At 44.6% G+C, this 14,386-nt stretch overlaps 1 protein-coding gene and 1 long non-coding RNA gene across 4 annotated transcripts; one reads left to right on the forward strand and one right to left on the reverse strand.

Moving 5' to 3' along the window:
* Positions 1 to 702: 702 nt before the first annotated feature.
* On the forward strand, positions 703 to 10,365 carry LOC112229892 (thymosin beta-a-like). 2 transcript variants are annotated; one of them, XM_042326013.1, is made up of 3 exons: positions 703 to 859; positions 2,749 to 2,863; positions 9,848 to 10,365. In XM_042326013.1, the coding sequence occupies exons 2-3, from the start codon at positions 2,761 to 2,763 to the stop codon at positions 9,886 to 9,888; spliced, it is 144 nt and encodes a 47-aa protein (XP_042181947.1). In that variant the 5' UTR covers positions 703 to 859; positions 2,749 to 2,760; the 3' UTR covers positions 9,889 to 10,365. The 2 variants fall into 2 exon arrangements, with proteins under 2 accessions (XP_042181947.1, XP_042181948.1); XM_042326014.1 differs by lacking the exon at positions 703 to 859 and adding an exon at positions 2,220 to 2,303.
* LOC121846941 lies at positions 7,320 to 9,612 on the reverse strand. Of its 2 annotated transcripts, none has more exons than XR_006083941.1 (3): positions 9,208 to 9,612; positions 9,085 to 9,166; positions 7,320 to 8,695 (listed from the first exon to the last, which is right to left on the reverse strand). It is a non-coding gene; the product is annotated as an uncharacterized LOC121846941 (long non-coding RNA). The 2 variants fall into 2 exon arrangements; XR_006083942.1 differs by having other exon boundaries at positions 7,320 to 8,189; positions 8,272 to 8,695; positions 9,085 to 9,612.
* Positions 10,366 to 14,386: the final 4,021 nt, after the last annotated feature.

Below are 14,386 nucleotides of genomic sequence, written 5' to 3' on the forward strand. Positions count from 1 at the left end.
GATTTGTACCTTGTCAGCTCAGGGGTTTGAACTTGCAACCTTCCGGTCCCTAGTCCAACGCTCTAACCACTAGGCTACCCTGCCACCCCATAATATTTTGACATCAGAGAACATATACTGTAAGTACCAGACTGTACTACTATACAATGTTGATCCACGAGGCTGCATTATGACATGCCTGAGCATTAGTACATGTTTTATCAGACCACACTTGAGTTTCACTTTATACTTAAGCAATAAGGTACGAGGGGGTGTGGTATATGGCGAATATACCACAGCTAAGGGCTGTTCTTATGCACGACGCATTGCAGAGTGCCTGGATACAGCCATTAGCAGTGGTATATTGGCAATATACCACAAGCCCCAGAGGTCGCTTATTGCTATTATAAAGTTGTTACCAAAGTAATTAGAGAAGTAAAAATACATGTTTTGTCATACCCGTGGTATATGGTCTCATATACCACGACGGACCAGCCAATCAGCATTCAGGGCTGGAACCACCCAGTTTATGATGAATTTTATATGGAGATGCTTCTTGCGTTGCCCTCTCCACTCATCTCTGGACCTGTAGGCTATGCTGTATGTATCCACAAGGTGGCGTTGTGGTATCACTGTCGGATTTATCAAATGAACGCTGCACAACATTGTCCCCCTCAACATCTCAACGAATGGATTTAACCTGGCCAATGGTATCCCGCCTCTGGATGGATTGGGCCAATGGCGTAGCTCAGATTGGTGTTTAGTTGGTGTAAAAAAAAGGGTGCGCTTTCCCTATTTAACCGTTTGTCCAACACATATGCAGACTACACCCTGACGTAGTACCTGTAACGGACATTCTCACCGCACATCCTCGGACCAGGTAAATATTGGTAGCTTTAATGTACAAATGATTCAAATTCCATATCCCTGTCTCCCTCTATGTGTTCGTTAGTTTATGGATGCCACCCTATGTTGCCATCATAGCCTAAAAACGTTATTCTGATGATCGTGTTATTATGCATTTGTAAAAAGAAATATATTTAAAAAATACAAATACAAATAACAGATGGAAGGAAGGTGCGGTTGTATTTGATTGTCAGTAAAGAATAGGCTATATATTATTTGTTATTATTAGGCGATATGATTTAGTATTAGGCTTTTTAAAGATTTTTTGTTGTTGCTGTGTTGACAGTTCTACAATGCATGTATTTAACGCACCTGCAGCATTCCTTTGCCAACTAGGCTATTTAACGTGTCTGTGTTTCCTTATTGTATGGTTAGGTTAGGCGAATTGTCATCATGGCTCTATCTATATCATAGTTACAGGCCTTGGTATGATGACATTCCGAATACATTTTATTATTTTCAGTTGTCGCACTGTTACCTAAAGCCCAATCAATGCATGTGATGCTGACGGCTGACATGCTTCCAGCCTACAGTCAGCCTTTTGGTTTGGCGGTTCATTGGGGTGCCGTTTATGATAAAAACATGTTCTAATAATGAGCTCAACATGCCTTAACATGACAGATCTGTCAAATTAGCTCATTAGCTTTACTGCAGATGGCGTTGACACCTATGAATGAATCTGTACGGTTTACAGAAATTGGTCTGCAAAAACAACAACGTCACACCCAGCTATTGCACTCACGGGAACCGAGATAAGGTCTGCCTGCAAGCAGATCATGAGACTGTTTTTGAGTTCTGCGTTTGTGGAAGTATAAATTAAATATTTGTTCAAATAAAGCACCAGTGTGTGGAGGTGGAACATGATACAGCATTGGCCCTTGCATGTGAAATCACACTGCAATGTACTGCCCTACCGAGCAAAAAGTCAGTAACTGCTCATAGCGTGGAACTGAGAAAAATATATTTTATTTACCTTGGGTTCACAGTAACTTTGTGCAGTTACTGCTAACATGACCCCCATTTTCTCCAAAACACAATACAATAGAGGCAGGACACTTGTCCACATGATTAAACATCTATTTAATGTAGCAAAAAGTACATGAACTAATCTTAGACCAAATGAGCAGTTACTGCCTTTTTGCTTGGTAGGGCAGTGTACACTTTCTAGTAGTATGCTAAGAATTGTATTTGTGTTTGAATGAGTAGACTACAGGTCTACACAGATCTAAAACACTAGGAAGTGGCACCTTAACATCCTAATGCATGTAGGTTCATTCATTCACATCCTTTCATAGATTTTGAGAATACCATTCTTCCATCTCAATATGCTCTTTGTGCAGCCTCTCTCTCTCTGAACCAGAAAGTTATGCGTTCCTGTATACTAGAACCAGTGGATTGCAGCAGACCTGAGTGCTTGGGTAACATGATGCCATAAGAACAGCTCTCTATCTCCTGGATATTTGTTCTCCTTTGTTAGATGGTGAATGGTAATGTCGTGGGAGTGGGGAGTGTGTGTTGATTCAAGTGACTGAATTACGTAACTAGCTAGAGAGTCTGGAGTGTGTGTGTGTGTGTGTGTGTGTGTGTGTGTGTGTGTGTGTGTGTGTGTGTGTGTGTGTGTGTGTGTGTGTGTGTGTGTGTGTGTGTGTGTGTGTGTGTGTGTGTGTGTGTGTGTGAGTGTGTGTGTGTGTGGTGTGTGTGTGTGTGTGTGTGTGTGTGTGGGTGGTAAAGGTGGGTGTGGCTGGATATACCTGCATCCACTCACCTGTATTCTAGATTACATATTTGTCTAAGGACTCTCTCCCTCTATCTCTTCTCGTTCTCTCTCTCCCGACATTTACATTCTGACTCCTTCTCCCTCAGACATCATCTAAGATGGGCGACAACAACCCAGTGAAGCAGGGAGTGGAGACCTTTGACAAGAAGTGTCTAAAGAAGACCAGTACTGCTGAGAAGAACACTCTGCCAACCAAGGAGGGTATGTTTCTCCTACCCTATCTCCTTTTCTGTCTCCTACCCAATCTCCTTCTTTCCTGTCCTGTCTCCTAACCTGTCTACTCCCCTTATTGCTCATACTCCTACGTCTGCCACACCCTGTAACTGTTAGTAGTGTGTTAGTGCCCTTCTACTGTAGTGTTAGTGCCCTTCTACTGTAGTGTTAGTGCCCTTCTACTGTAGTGTTAGTAGTGTGTTAGTGCCCTTCAACTGTAGTGTTAGTGCCCTTCTACTGTAGGTTTCGTGCCCTTCTACTGTAGTGTTAGTAGTGTGTTAGTGCCCTTCTACTGTAGTGTTAGTGCCCTTCTACTGTAGTGTTCGTGCCCTTCTACTGTAGTGTTAGTAGTGTGTTAGTGTCCTTCTACTGTAGTGTTAGTGCCCTTCTATTGTAGTGTTAGTAGTGTGTTAGTGCCCTTCTACTGTAGTGTTAGTAGTGTGTTAGTGCCTTTCTACTGTAGTATTAGTGCCCTTCTATTGTAGTGTTAGTAGTGTGTTAGTGCCCTTCTACTGTAGTGTTAGTGCCCTTCTACTGTAGTGTTAGTGCCCTTCTACTGTAGTGTTAGTGCCCTTCTACTGTAGTGTTAGTAGTGTGTTAGTGCCCTTCTACTGTAGTGTTAGTGCCCTTCTACTGTAGTGTTAGTAGTGTGTTAGTGCCCTTCTACTGTAGTGTTAGTGCCCTTCTATTGTAGTGTTAGTAGTGTGTTAGTGCCTTCTACTGTAGTGTTAGTAGTGTGTTAGTGCCCTTCTACTGTAGTGTTAGTGTGTTAGTGCCTTTCTACTGTAGTGTTAGTGCCCTTCTATTGTAGTGTTAGTAGTGTGTTAGTGCCCTTCTACTGTAGTGTTAGTAGTGTGTTAGTGCCTTTCTACTGTAGTGTTAGTAGTGTGTTAGTGCCCTTCTACTGTAGTGTTAGTGCCCTTCTATTGTAGTGTTAATAGTGTGTTAGTGCCTTTCTACTGTAGTGTTAGTGCCCTTCTATTGTAGTGTTAATAGTGTGTTAGTGCCCTTCTACTGTAGTGTTAGTAGTGTGTTAGTGCCTTCTACTGTAGTGTTAGTGCCCTTCTATTGTAGTGTTAGTGCCCTTCTACTGTAGTGTTAGTAGTGTGTTAGTGCCCTTCTACTGTAGTGTTAGTAGTGTGTTAGTGCCTTCTACTGTAGTGTTAGTAGTGTGTTAGTGCCCTTCTACTGTAGTGTTAGTGCCCTTCTATTGTAGTGTTAGTAGTGTTAGTGCCCTTCTACTGTAGTGTTAGTAGTGTGTTAGTGCCCTTCTACTGTAGTGTTAGTAGTGTGTTAGTGCCTTCTACTGTAGTGTTAGTAGTGTGTTAGTGCCCTTCTACTGTATTAGTGTAGTGTTAGTAGTGTGTTAGTGCCCTTCTACTGTAGTGTTAGTGCCCTTCTATTGTAGTGTTAGTGCCCTTCTATTGTAGTGTTAGTAGTGTGTTAGTGCCCTTCTACTGTAGTGTTAGTGCCCTTCTATTGTAGTGTTAGTGCCCTTCTATTGTAGTGTTAGTAGTGTGTTAGTGCCCTTCTACTGTAGTGTTAGTAGTGTGTTAGTGCCTTTCTACTGTAGTGTTAGTAGTGTGTTAGTGCCCTTCTACTGTAGTGTTAGTGCCCTTCTATTGTAGTGTTAATAGTGTGTTAGTGCCCTTCTACTGTAGTGTTAGTAGTGTGTTAGTGCCTTTCTACTGTAGTGTTAGTGCCCTTCTATTGTAGTGTTAGTAGTGTGTTAGTGCCCTTCTACTGTAGTGTTAGTAGTGTGTTAGTGCCTTCTACTGTAGTGTTAGTAGTGTGTTAGTGCCCTTCTACTGTAGTGTTAGTGCCCTTCTATTGTAGTGTTAGTAGTGTGTTAGTGCCCTTCTACTGTAGTGTTAGTAGTGTGTTAGTGCCCTTCTACTGTAGTGTTAGTGCCCTTCTACTGTAGTGTTAGTAGTGTGTTAGTGCCTTCTACTGTAGTGTTAGTAGTGTGTTAGTGCCCTTCTACTGTAGTGTTAGTGCCCTTCTATTGTAGTGTTAGTAGTGTGTTAGTGCTCTACTGTAGTATTAGTGCCCTTCTATTGTAGTGTTAGTAGTGTGTTAGTGCCCTTCTACTGTAGTGTTAGTAGTGTGTTAGTGTCCTTCTACTGTAGTGTTAGTGCCCTTCTATTGTAGTGTTAGTAGTGTGTTAGTGCCCTTCTACTGTAGTGTTAGTAGTGTGTTAGTGCCCTTCTACTGTAGTGTTAGTGCCCTTCTACTGTAGTGTTAGTGCCCTTCTACTGTAGTGTTAGTGCCCTTCTACTGTAGTGTTAGTAGTGTGTTAGTGCCCTTCTACTGTAGTGTTAGTAGTGTGTTAGTGCCCTTCTACTGTAGTGTTAGTGCCCTTCTATTGTAGTGTTAATAGTGTGTTAGTGCCCTTCTACTGTAGTGTTAGTAGTGTGTTAGTGCCCTTCTACTGTAGTGTTAGTGCCCTTCTATTGTAGTGTTAATAGTGTGTTAGTGCCCTTCTACTGTAGTGTTAGTAGTGTGTTAGTGCCCTTCTACTGTAGTGTTAGTGCCCTTCTACTGTAGTGTTAGTAGTGTGTTAGTGCCCTTCTACTGTAGTGTTAGTAGTGTGTTAGTGCCCTTCTACTGTAGTGTTAGTGCCCTTCTACTGTAGTGTTAGTAGTGTGTTAGTGCCCTTCTACTGTAGTGTTAGTAGTGTGTTAGTGCCCTTCTACTGTAGTGTTAGTGCCCTTCTACTGTAGTGTTAGTGCCCTTCTACTGTAGTGTTAGTGCCCTTCTACTGTAGTGTTAGTGCCCTTCTACTGTAGTGTTAGTGCCCTTCTACTGTAGTGTTAGTGCCCTTCTACTGTAGTGTTAGTGCCCTTCTACTGTAGAGTTAGTAATGTGTAGTTTCTCTTTATTTGACTGTATGTAAAGTAGAGGGTAAATCTTCACCTGACCATCCAGAAACAGTACAACACTGTTGAGAAGAACACTTACCGTAGGCTACATTTGTACAGGTACACCCAATGCATTCCAGTTATCAAGTACACACTTGTCTGACTGCTATCCAGCAGCGTTACAGAACCGTGATGATATTTTAGTGGCTCTGAGGCCTGGCAGCCACCAGTTATTTCTTTGGTATTAATAACATTATGCTGATTAGTCACAAAAAGCTGGGCTTTCTGGGCCTGAGCTTTGCAGTCAAGCTGCATTGGAGATGCAATCTTAGTGCAGTTAGGGGAGGAGAGTCTGCCTTCTGGTGCAGAAAGGGACTGTACTAGCTAGGCCTTTAGTGCAGACCTAAAAAGGTCTTAGTTCAGACAGGGTGGACAAGGCTGAAGCCATAGGTCAGACAGGAAGTAACAGAGGAGCAGGAAGAGAGGAGTTACACAGTCACCATCCTCATCAACATGAACTGATCCTTATCAACCCCCTCCATCAGATACTGCCTGATTCCTCCTTTCTCTTGTTCCATCCCAAATTGAACCCTTATCCCTACATAGTGCCTGGCTCTGGTCAATAGTACAGCATTTTAAAGGGAATGCTCATATAACCTCTGTTGTTGCCTCTATCTGTCACAATCCAATCCTAACCTGAGATACTGCATGCCCACATCTCAAACTTCATACATTTGATTTTTGATTTTACCTTTATTTAACCAGGCAAGTCAGTTAAAAACAAATTCTTATTTTCAATGACGGCCTAGGAACAGTGGGTTAACTGCCTGTTCAGGGGCAGAACGACAGATTTGTACCTTGTCAGCTCGGGGGTTTGAACTTGCAACCTTGCGGTTACTAGTCTAACGCTCTAACCACTAGGCTACCCTGCCGCCCCATTGCAGAGATGTTGGTGCTGATGCTCTAACCACTAGGCTACCTGCCGCCTCTACACTCTAATCACAAGGCTACCTGCCGCCTCTATACTCTAACCACTAGACTACCTGCCGCCTCTACGCTCTAACCACTAGTCTACCTGCCGCCTCTACGCTCTAACCACTAGGCTACCTGCCGCCTCTACGCTCTAACCACTAGGCTACCTGCCGCCTCTACGCTCTAACCACTAGTCTACCTGCCGCCTCTACGCTCTAACCACTAGGCTACCTGCCGCCTCCACACTCTGACCACTAGGCTATTGATGTGATTACTGTGATTGCTGTGACTACTGTGATTGTGTAACGGTTCTCTTTTGGTGAAGGAGAGTCGGACCAAAATGCGGCGTGTAGATTGCGATCCATGTTTAATGAACAAACGTAAACACGAATTAATACAAACACTACAAAACAAAGAACGTAATGAACGAAACGAAAACCGAAACTGCCTATACTTGTGTCAACTAACACAGCGACAGGAACAAAGACACTAAGGACAATCACCCACGACAAACTCAAAGAATATGGCTGCCTAAATATGGTTCCCAATCAGAGACAACGATAAACACCTGCCTCTGATTGAGAACCACTCCAGACAGCCATAGACTTTGCTAGATCACCCCACTAGCTACAATCCCAATATATACACACCACATGCAAAAACCCATGCCACACCCTGGCCTGACCCAATACATGAAGATAAACACAAAATACTTCGACCAGGGCGTGACAGATTGCTGTGATTACTGTGATTGCTGTCAGTTAAAATTGTCAAAAACCAACAAAAATATCTTCTTAGCGAAGAGCAATAGAATTTAGCAAGTTTTGAGTGGGGAGCGGAAAACAGAAAATTAGCTGTTATTGGCCGAGGGGTTTGGAACTCTCTTTCTTATTGGTCTATTAACTAATGTATCGCATGGTGATGTTACCATGGAAGGCCAAATCTCACTCCCACCAAAACAGGCTGCAATTTCAGGCAGCTTTTTCAAACAGCTTTTACACTGAAATGGCATCATCCTTTTCACAATTTCACATTATTATTCCAAACTCATAGTGTGGAAATGGATAAAAATTGTTTGTCAGTAGCAGTGTGGTAGGAGGTGTGATTTGGGAGTGCAGTAGTAAGCATCATAACCCCCACCCCAGGACAGAGAATACTGCAATGCAGGGAGGAACCTCTAGTAAAGAAATCTAGACCCCCAATTGAAGTTGGTTGGTTAGGCTTTCTATTTCCAGTTCTCTATTTACCAGGTATTTACATCAGTATTACATGGTCATAATATTAAAATTACATGACAATTACTCTGTTACCATGTTCTATTGTGTAGTCTTCCATTTTATTTTTTAAAGCACAATTTCCCCATAAACCCTGGCAAGTACCAACTTAGACAGGGCTGTACAGTGCAGTATTACCAGCAGACATACCATATAGCTTCACTCAGACAGCTTCACACACACCTCTTGAAGATTTACAGTAGAAACCTGAGGAGAGGGTTGTTGATAGCAGGATTTACAGTAGAAACCTGAGGAGAGGGTTGTTGATAGCAGGATTTACAGTAGAAACCTGACGAGAGGGTTGTTGATTGCAGGATTTACAGTAGAAACCTGACCAGAGGGTTGTTGATTACAGGGTTTACTGTATAAACCTGAGGAGAGGGTTGTTGATAGCAGGATTTACAGTAGAAACCTGACGAGAGGGTTGTTGATAGCAGGATTTACCGTAGAAACCTGAGGAGAGGGTTGTTGATTGCAGGATTTACAGTAGAAACCTGACGAGAGGGTTGTTGATAGCAGGATTTACCGTAGAAACCTGACGACTGACGAGAGGGTTGTTGATAGCAGGGTTTACCGTAGAAACCTGAGGAGAGGGTTGTTGATAGCAGGGTTTACCGTAGAAACCTGAGGAGAGGGTTGTTGATAGCAGGATTTACAGTAGAAACCTGAGGAGAGGGTTGTTGATAGCAGGATTTACCGTAGAAACCTGACGACTGACGAGAGGGTTGTTGATAGAAACCAGGGTTGTTTAGCAAGGTTTACCGTAGAAACCTGAGGAGAGGGTTGTTGATAGCAGGGTTTACCGTAGAAACCTGACGACTGAGAGAGGGTTGTTGATAGCAGGATTTACAGTAGAAACCTGAGGAGAGGGTTGTTGATAGCAGGATTTACCGTAGAAACCTGGGGACTGACGAGAGGGTTGTTGATAGCAGGACTTACCGTAGAAAACTGACGAGAGGGTTGTTGATAGCAGGATTTACAGTAGAAACCCGAGAGGGTTGTTGATAGCAGGATTTACCGTAGAAACCTGACTGATGAGAGGGTTGTTGATAGCAGGATTTACAGTAGAAACCTGAGGAGAGGGTTGTTGATAAGTATAAACCTGACGAGAGGGTTGTTGATAGCAGGATTTACAGTAGAAACCTGAGGAGAGGGTTGTTGATTGCAGGATTTACAGTAGAAACCTGAGGAGAGGGTTGTTGATAGCAGGATTTACAGTAGAAACCTGACGAGAGGGTTGTTGATAGCAGGATTTACCGTAGAAACCTGACGACTGACGAGAGGGTTGTTGATAGCAGGATTTACAGTAGAAACCTGAGGAGAGGGTTGTTGATAGCAGGATTTACCGTAGAAACCTGGGGACTGACGAGAGGGTTGTTGATAGCAGGACTTACCGTAGAAAACTGACGAGAGGGTTGTTGATAGCAGGATTTACTGTAGAAACCTGACGAGAGGGTTGTTGATAGCACGATAAAAGATGCTTGACTATTGGACTGGCGGTTTTGCCAGCCAGGCTGATAACGAGCCAATGACAGGAGAGGAACCATCTGTCTCAGAAGCTGCCTCTCAGCCAGCCCCCCTCCTGATGAGAGTGGATTCTTCCTGTGTTCTATTGCTCAGTGATAGCTCGTGATTTTAACGTTCTGTATGATGATGTACTGACATTTTCTGATACAGTATCTTCCATTTTGGATGGGTTGTGATGTCCTGTTTTGAGTGTTTTAAAATAAATTAGGTGATTAACAAATATATATGATAGGTTGATTACTCAATATGCCATGTATCCATCACAACAGTGATCAAGACATAGACTAATCACTAAGTCTCTCGCTCTCCCCCTCCCTCGCTCTCTCTGTCTCTCACAGATATCGAGCAGGAGAAGAAAGCTGAAGAGGGCTCCAAATGAAACGCCATGGTTCCTCTCCTCCAGTCATCCCTCTCTCTTCTCCTCCACCTAATAAATATGTCTATCGCGTCTGCTTCTTTCCATATTCCCATGTTAGTTCATCACCATGTTAGTTCATCACCGTGTTAGTTCATCACAATGGCGTTGACTCTGATGCTGTGGGGTTAGGGGTGGATGATTAGTAAAGGGAAGGCCCATACGATTTGAACTGTCAAATGTTTTGAATTGTGCTTTTTTTATGCAGTCTTGGTTGGAAAGGGGTGAACTAAGATAAAGATGGATGAGCCAGGGTTGAACAGAAGGAAGAAATGAACATGTTGTGTTTGTGTCTATGAGCGATAATACTGTCACCGTCTGTTCCACTGTCAACTCTGCCCAGTGTTCTGCCTGTACACAGTGCCATTCTGGATCAGTTCCGTACCAATAACATGAGAGAAGATATTTTTGTTTTAATAAAATGAGTGTCGTAAAACTGAATTTGGGTCTTGTCTTAATTATTTTGACTTCAGTCAATAAGTGTAATCTTGTGATGTTTTTATCATTATATTGAGTATACAATCCTATTAAGATTCATTAAAATATGTACAGCACATTTTGGAAAGAACTCAGACCCCTTGACATTTTCCACATTTTGTTATGTTACAGCCTTATTCTAAAATGGAGAAAAAAAATCCCCCTCATCAATCAACACACTATACCCAATAATGACAAAGCAAAACAGGTTTTTAGAAATGTAAGCAAACGTATTAAAAATAAAGAACGGAAATATCACATTTACATAAGTATTCAGACTCCATACTTTGTTGAAGCACCATTGGCAGCGATTACAGCCTCGATTCTTCTTGGGTATGACGCTACAAGCTTGGCACACCTGTATTTAGGGAGTTTCTCCCATTTTTCTCTGCAGGTCCTCTCAAGCCCTGTCAGGTTGGATGGGGAGTGTCGCTGCACAGCTATTTTCAGGTCTCTCCAGGGATGTTTGATAGGGTTCAAGTCCGGGCTCTGGCTGGGTCACTCAAGGACATTCAGAGACTTGTCCCGAAGCCACTCCTGCATTGTCTTGGCTGTGTGATAGGGTTGTTGTCCTGTTGGAAGGTGAACCTTCGCCCCAGTCTGAGGTCCTGATTGCTCTGGAGCAGGTTTTCATGAAGGATCTCTCTGTACTTTTCTCCGTTTATCTTTCCCTCGAACCTGACTAGTCTCCCAGTCCCTGCCACTGAAAAACATCCCCACAGCATGATGCTGCCACCACCAACATGCTTCACTGTAGTGATGGTGCCAGGTTTCCTCCAGGCGTGACTATCACGTTTCAGGTAAGACACAGATGCAGACAACATCGAAGTAACAACAGCTGAGTTTAGGCAAAAAAACAGGTCAAGGCAGGCAGAGGGCGGTAATCCAGATAGGTGGGGCAAAGGTACAGGACGGCGGTCAGGGGAGGCAAAGGTACAGGACGGCAGGCAGGGTCAGGGGAGGCAAAGGTACAGGATGGCAGGAGGGTCAGGGGAAAGGTACAGGACGGCAGGCAGGGTCAGGGAGGCAAAGGTACAGGAAGGCAGGGTCAGGGGAGGCCAGGACGGCAGGCAGGGTCAGGGGAGGCAAAGGTAAAGGCAGGCAGGGTCAGGCAAATGGCAGGCGGGAGGGGTCCAGGACGGCAGGCAGGGTCAGGGGAGGCAAAGGTACAGGAAGGCAGGGTCAGGGGAGGGGTCAGGGTCAGGGGAGGCAAATGTACAGGATGGCAGGCAGGGTCAGGGGAGGCAAAGGTACAGGATGGCAGGCAGGGTCAGGGCAGGCAGAATGGTCAGCACTGGGAAAACTAGGAAAACAGGAACAATCAAGGAAACAGGAGACAAAGGGCTGTGAGACATTGGTTTAACTCTGGACACATGAAAGGTAAGATGTATATGAATAGTACGGGGCAGCAGAAGACAAACAGCAGAGGGGCTAACGACTTTGGAGATGGGAAATGGCCGATAAACCACCCGGAGGGGCAGATTCCAGTTGGACAGCCATACCTTCTGTCCTAGCCAATGCCGGGGTCCGGTTGTGAACTGCTTGTCGTCGATACCTGGAGGTGGTCTTGAGGAGGGCTGACCGGGCTCTCCTCCAGGTATGACGACAGCGGTAAACAAACATCTGGGCAGAAGGTATGCCGACCTCTTCTTCCTGCTCATGGAAGAACGGGGGCTGATACCCCAGGGAACACTCAAAAGGTGATAGGTCCGTGGCAGAGCAGGGAAGGGTGTTGTGGGCATATTCAACCCACACAAGCTGCTGGCTCCAGGTGGTAGGGTTGGCGGAGATCAGGCAGAGCAGAGTTGTATGGTTGGCTCGCTCCGACTGGCGGTGGAACCCGGAGGACAGGATGGCCAACAACCCAATGAGGGTGCAGAACTCCTTCCAGTACTGGGGGGAGAACTGAGGACCCCAGTCGGAGACCATGTCTACTGGTAGACCATGGATCTGGAAGACGTGCTGCATGAGCTGGGCCATCTCTTTGGCAGAGGGTAGTTTGGGGAAAGGAATGAAGTGGGCAGCTTTGGAAAACCGATCCACCACAATCAGGATGGCGGGGGAAGACCCGTGACAAAGTCCAGGGAGATGTGAGACCGGGTACGGTGAGGGACAGACAGAGGTTGGAGGAGACCAGCCAGAGCTTGCCAAGGAGTGTTGTTCTGTGCACAAACCATGCAAGTGGCGACAATTGCGGACATGTCATGTCAGGAGATGGTGTTGCGTAGCTGGTCCGGATCTGCTGGGTCAGTCATGGCCAGTTCGTACTATCACGTTTCAGGTAAGACCCAGATGCAGACAACGTCAAAGTAACAACAATTTATTTATCGAACAGGGGCAGGCAAAAAGCAGGTCAAGGCGGGTAGAGGGCGGTAATCCAGATAGGTGGGGCAAAGGTACAGGACGGCAGGCAGGGTCAGGGCAGGCAGACTGGTCAATACCAGGAAAACTAGGAAAACAGGAACAATTGAGAGACAGGAGCAGAGGGTAAAACACTGGTAGGCTTTACGAAACAAAACGAACTGGCAACAGACAGACAGAGAACACAGGTATAAATACACAGGGATAATGGGGAAGATGGGCGACACCTGGAGGGGGTGGAGACAATCGCAAAGACAGGTGAAACAAATCAGGGGGGCGTGGCAGTGACGCTTGGCATTCAGGCCAGAGTTCAATCTTGGTTTCATCAGACCAGAGAATCTTGTTTCTCATGGTCAGAGTCCTTTAGGTGCCTTTTTGCAAACTCCAAGCAGGCTGTCATGTGCCTTTTACTGAGGAGTGGCTTCTAAATGGCCACTCTACCATAAAGGCCTGATTGGTGGAATGCTGCAGAGAGGGTTGTCCTTTTCGAAGGTTCTCTCATCTCCACAGAGGAACTCTGGAGCTCTGTCAGAGTGACCATCAGGTTTTTGGTCACCTCCCTGACCAAGGCCCTTCTCCCGATTGCTCATATTGGCCGGGCGGCCTGCTCTTGGAAGAGTCTTGGTGGTTCAAAACTTCTTCCATTTAAGAATGATGGAGGCCACTATGTTCTTGGAGACCTTCAATGCTGCAGACATTCCTTTTACCCTTCCCCAGATCTGTGTCTCGACACAATCCTGTCTCGGAGCTCTACAGACAATTCCTTCGACCTCATGGCTTGGTTTTTGCTCTGACATGCACTGTCAACTGTGTGCCTTTCCAAACCATGTCCAATCAATTTAATTTACCACAGGTGGACTCCAATGAAGTTGTAGAAACATCTCAAGGATGATTAATGGAAACAATTTCGATTTCGAGTCTCATAGCAAAGGATCAAAGGATCTGAATACTTGTGTAAATAAGGTATTTCATTTTTTGCTGTTGTCTAGAAACCTGTTTTCACTTTGTCATTATGGAGTATTGTGTGTAGATTGGTGAGGGGGGAAAAATGTAATCCATTTTAGAAAAAGGCTGTAAAGTAACAAGATGTGGAAAAAGTGAAGGAGTCTGAACACTTTCCGAATGCACTGTATATGAATGGACAAAGCCATCGATCATGTGACACCATTCATTCCTATGTGAAGACTCAATAGCACATTGAAGCCAAATGAAGTCCGTTAAGATGGCGTCTCATGAAGACATAAGATGCGTAGTTTGAGCTACTCCAGGAAGTGACGTTGCTGACTAGAGCAGTTGAAGGCCGAACGGGGTACTGCAGATGCCATTAGTAATAACTAAATTATCCTTAAATTATCCTTCTGCCTGATTTTAAAATAATCAGTTCAAGGACATACATCTGGTGTATTACAATAAATACTTTGTACCATGATTGTCTTCAAAACATAATTTTATTTACATGAAGATTGATCATGAAGGTTACAATTTTTCCATTCACTATAATTGGAGGCCCTGTTTTCTGCAAACAATGCCTGCAGTACCGCGGTCAGCCTTGAACTTCCGTGGCTTCAATTAGAGGGTTCAGTCGTTCTCCCCTGATACGGTGCTTTTGTCGGCCCTAAAAGGA

Source organism: Oncorhynchus tshawytscha, linkage group LG08, assembly GCF_018296145.1.
Source record: "Oncorhynchus tshawytscha isolate Ot180627B linkage group LG08, Otsh_v2.0, whole genome shotgun sequence".
Lineage (NCBI taxonomy): Eukaryota > Metazoa > Chordata > Actinopteri > Salmoniformes > Salmonidae > Oncorhynchus > Oncorhynchus tshawytscha.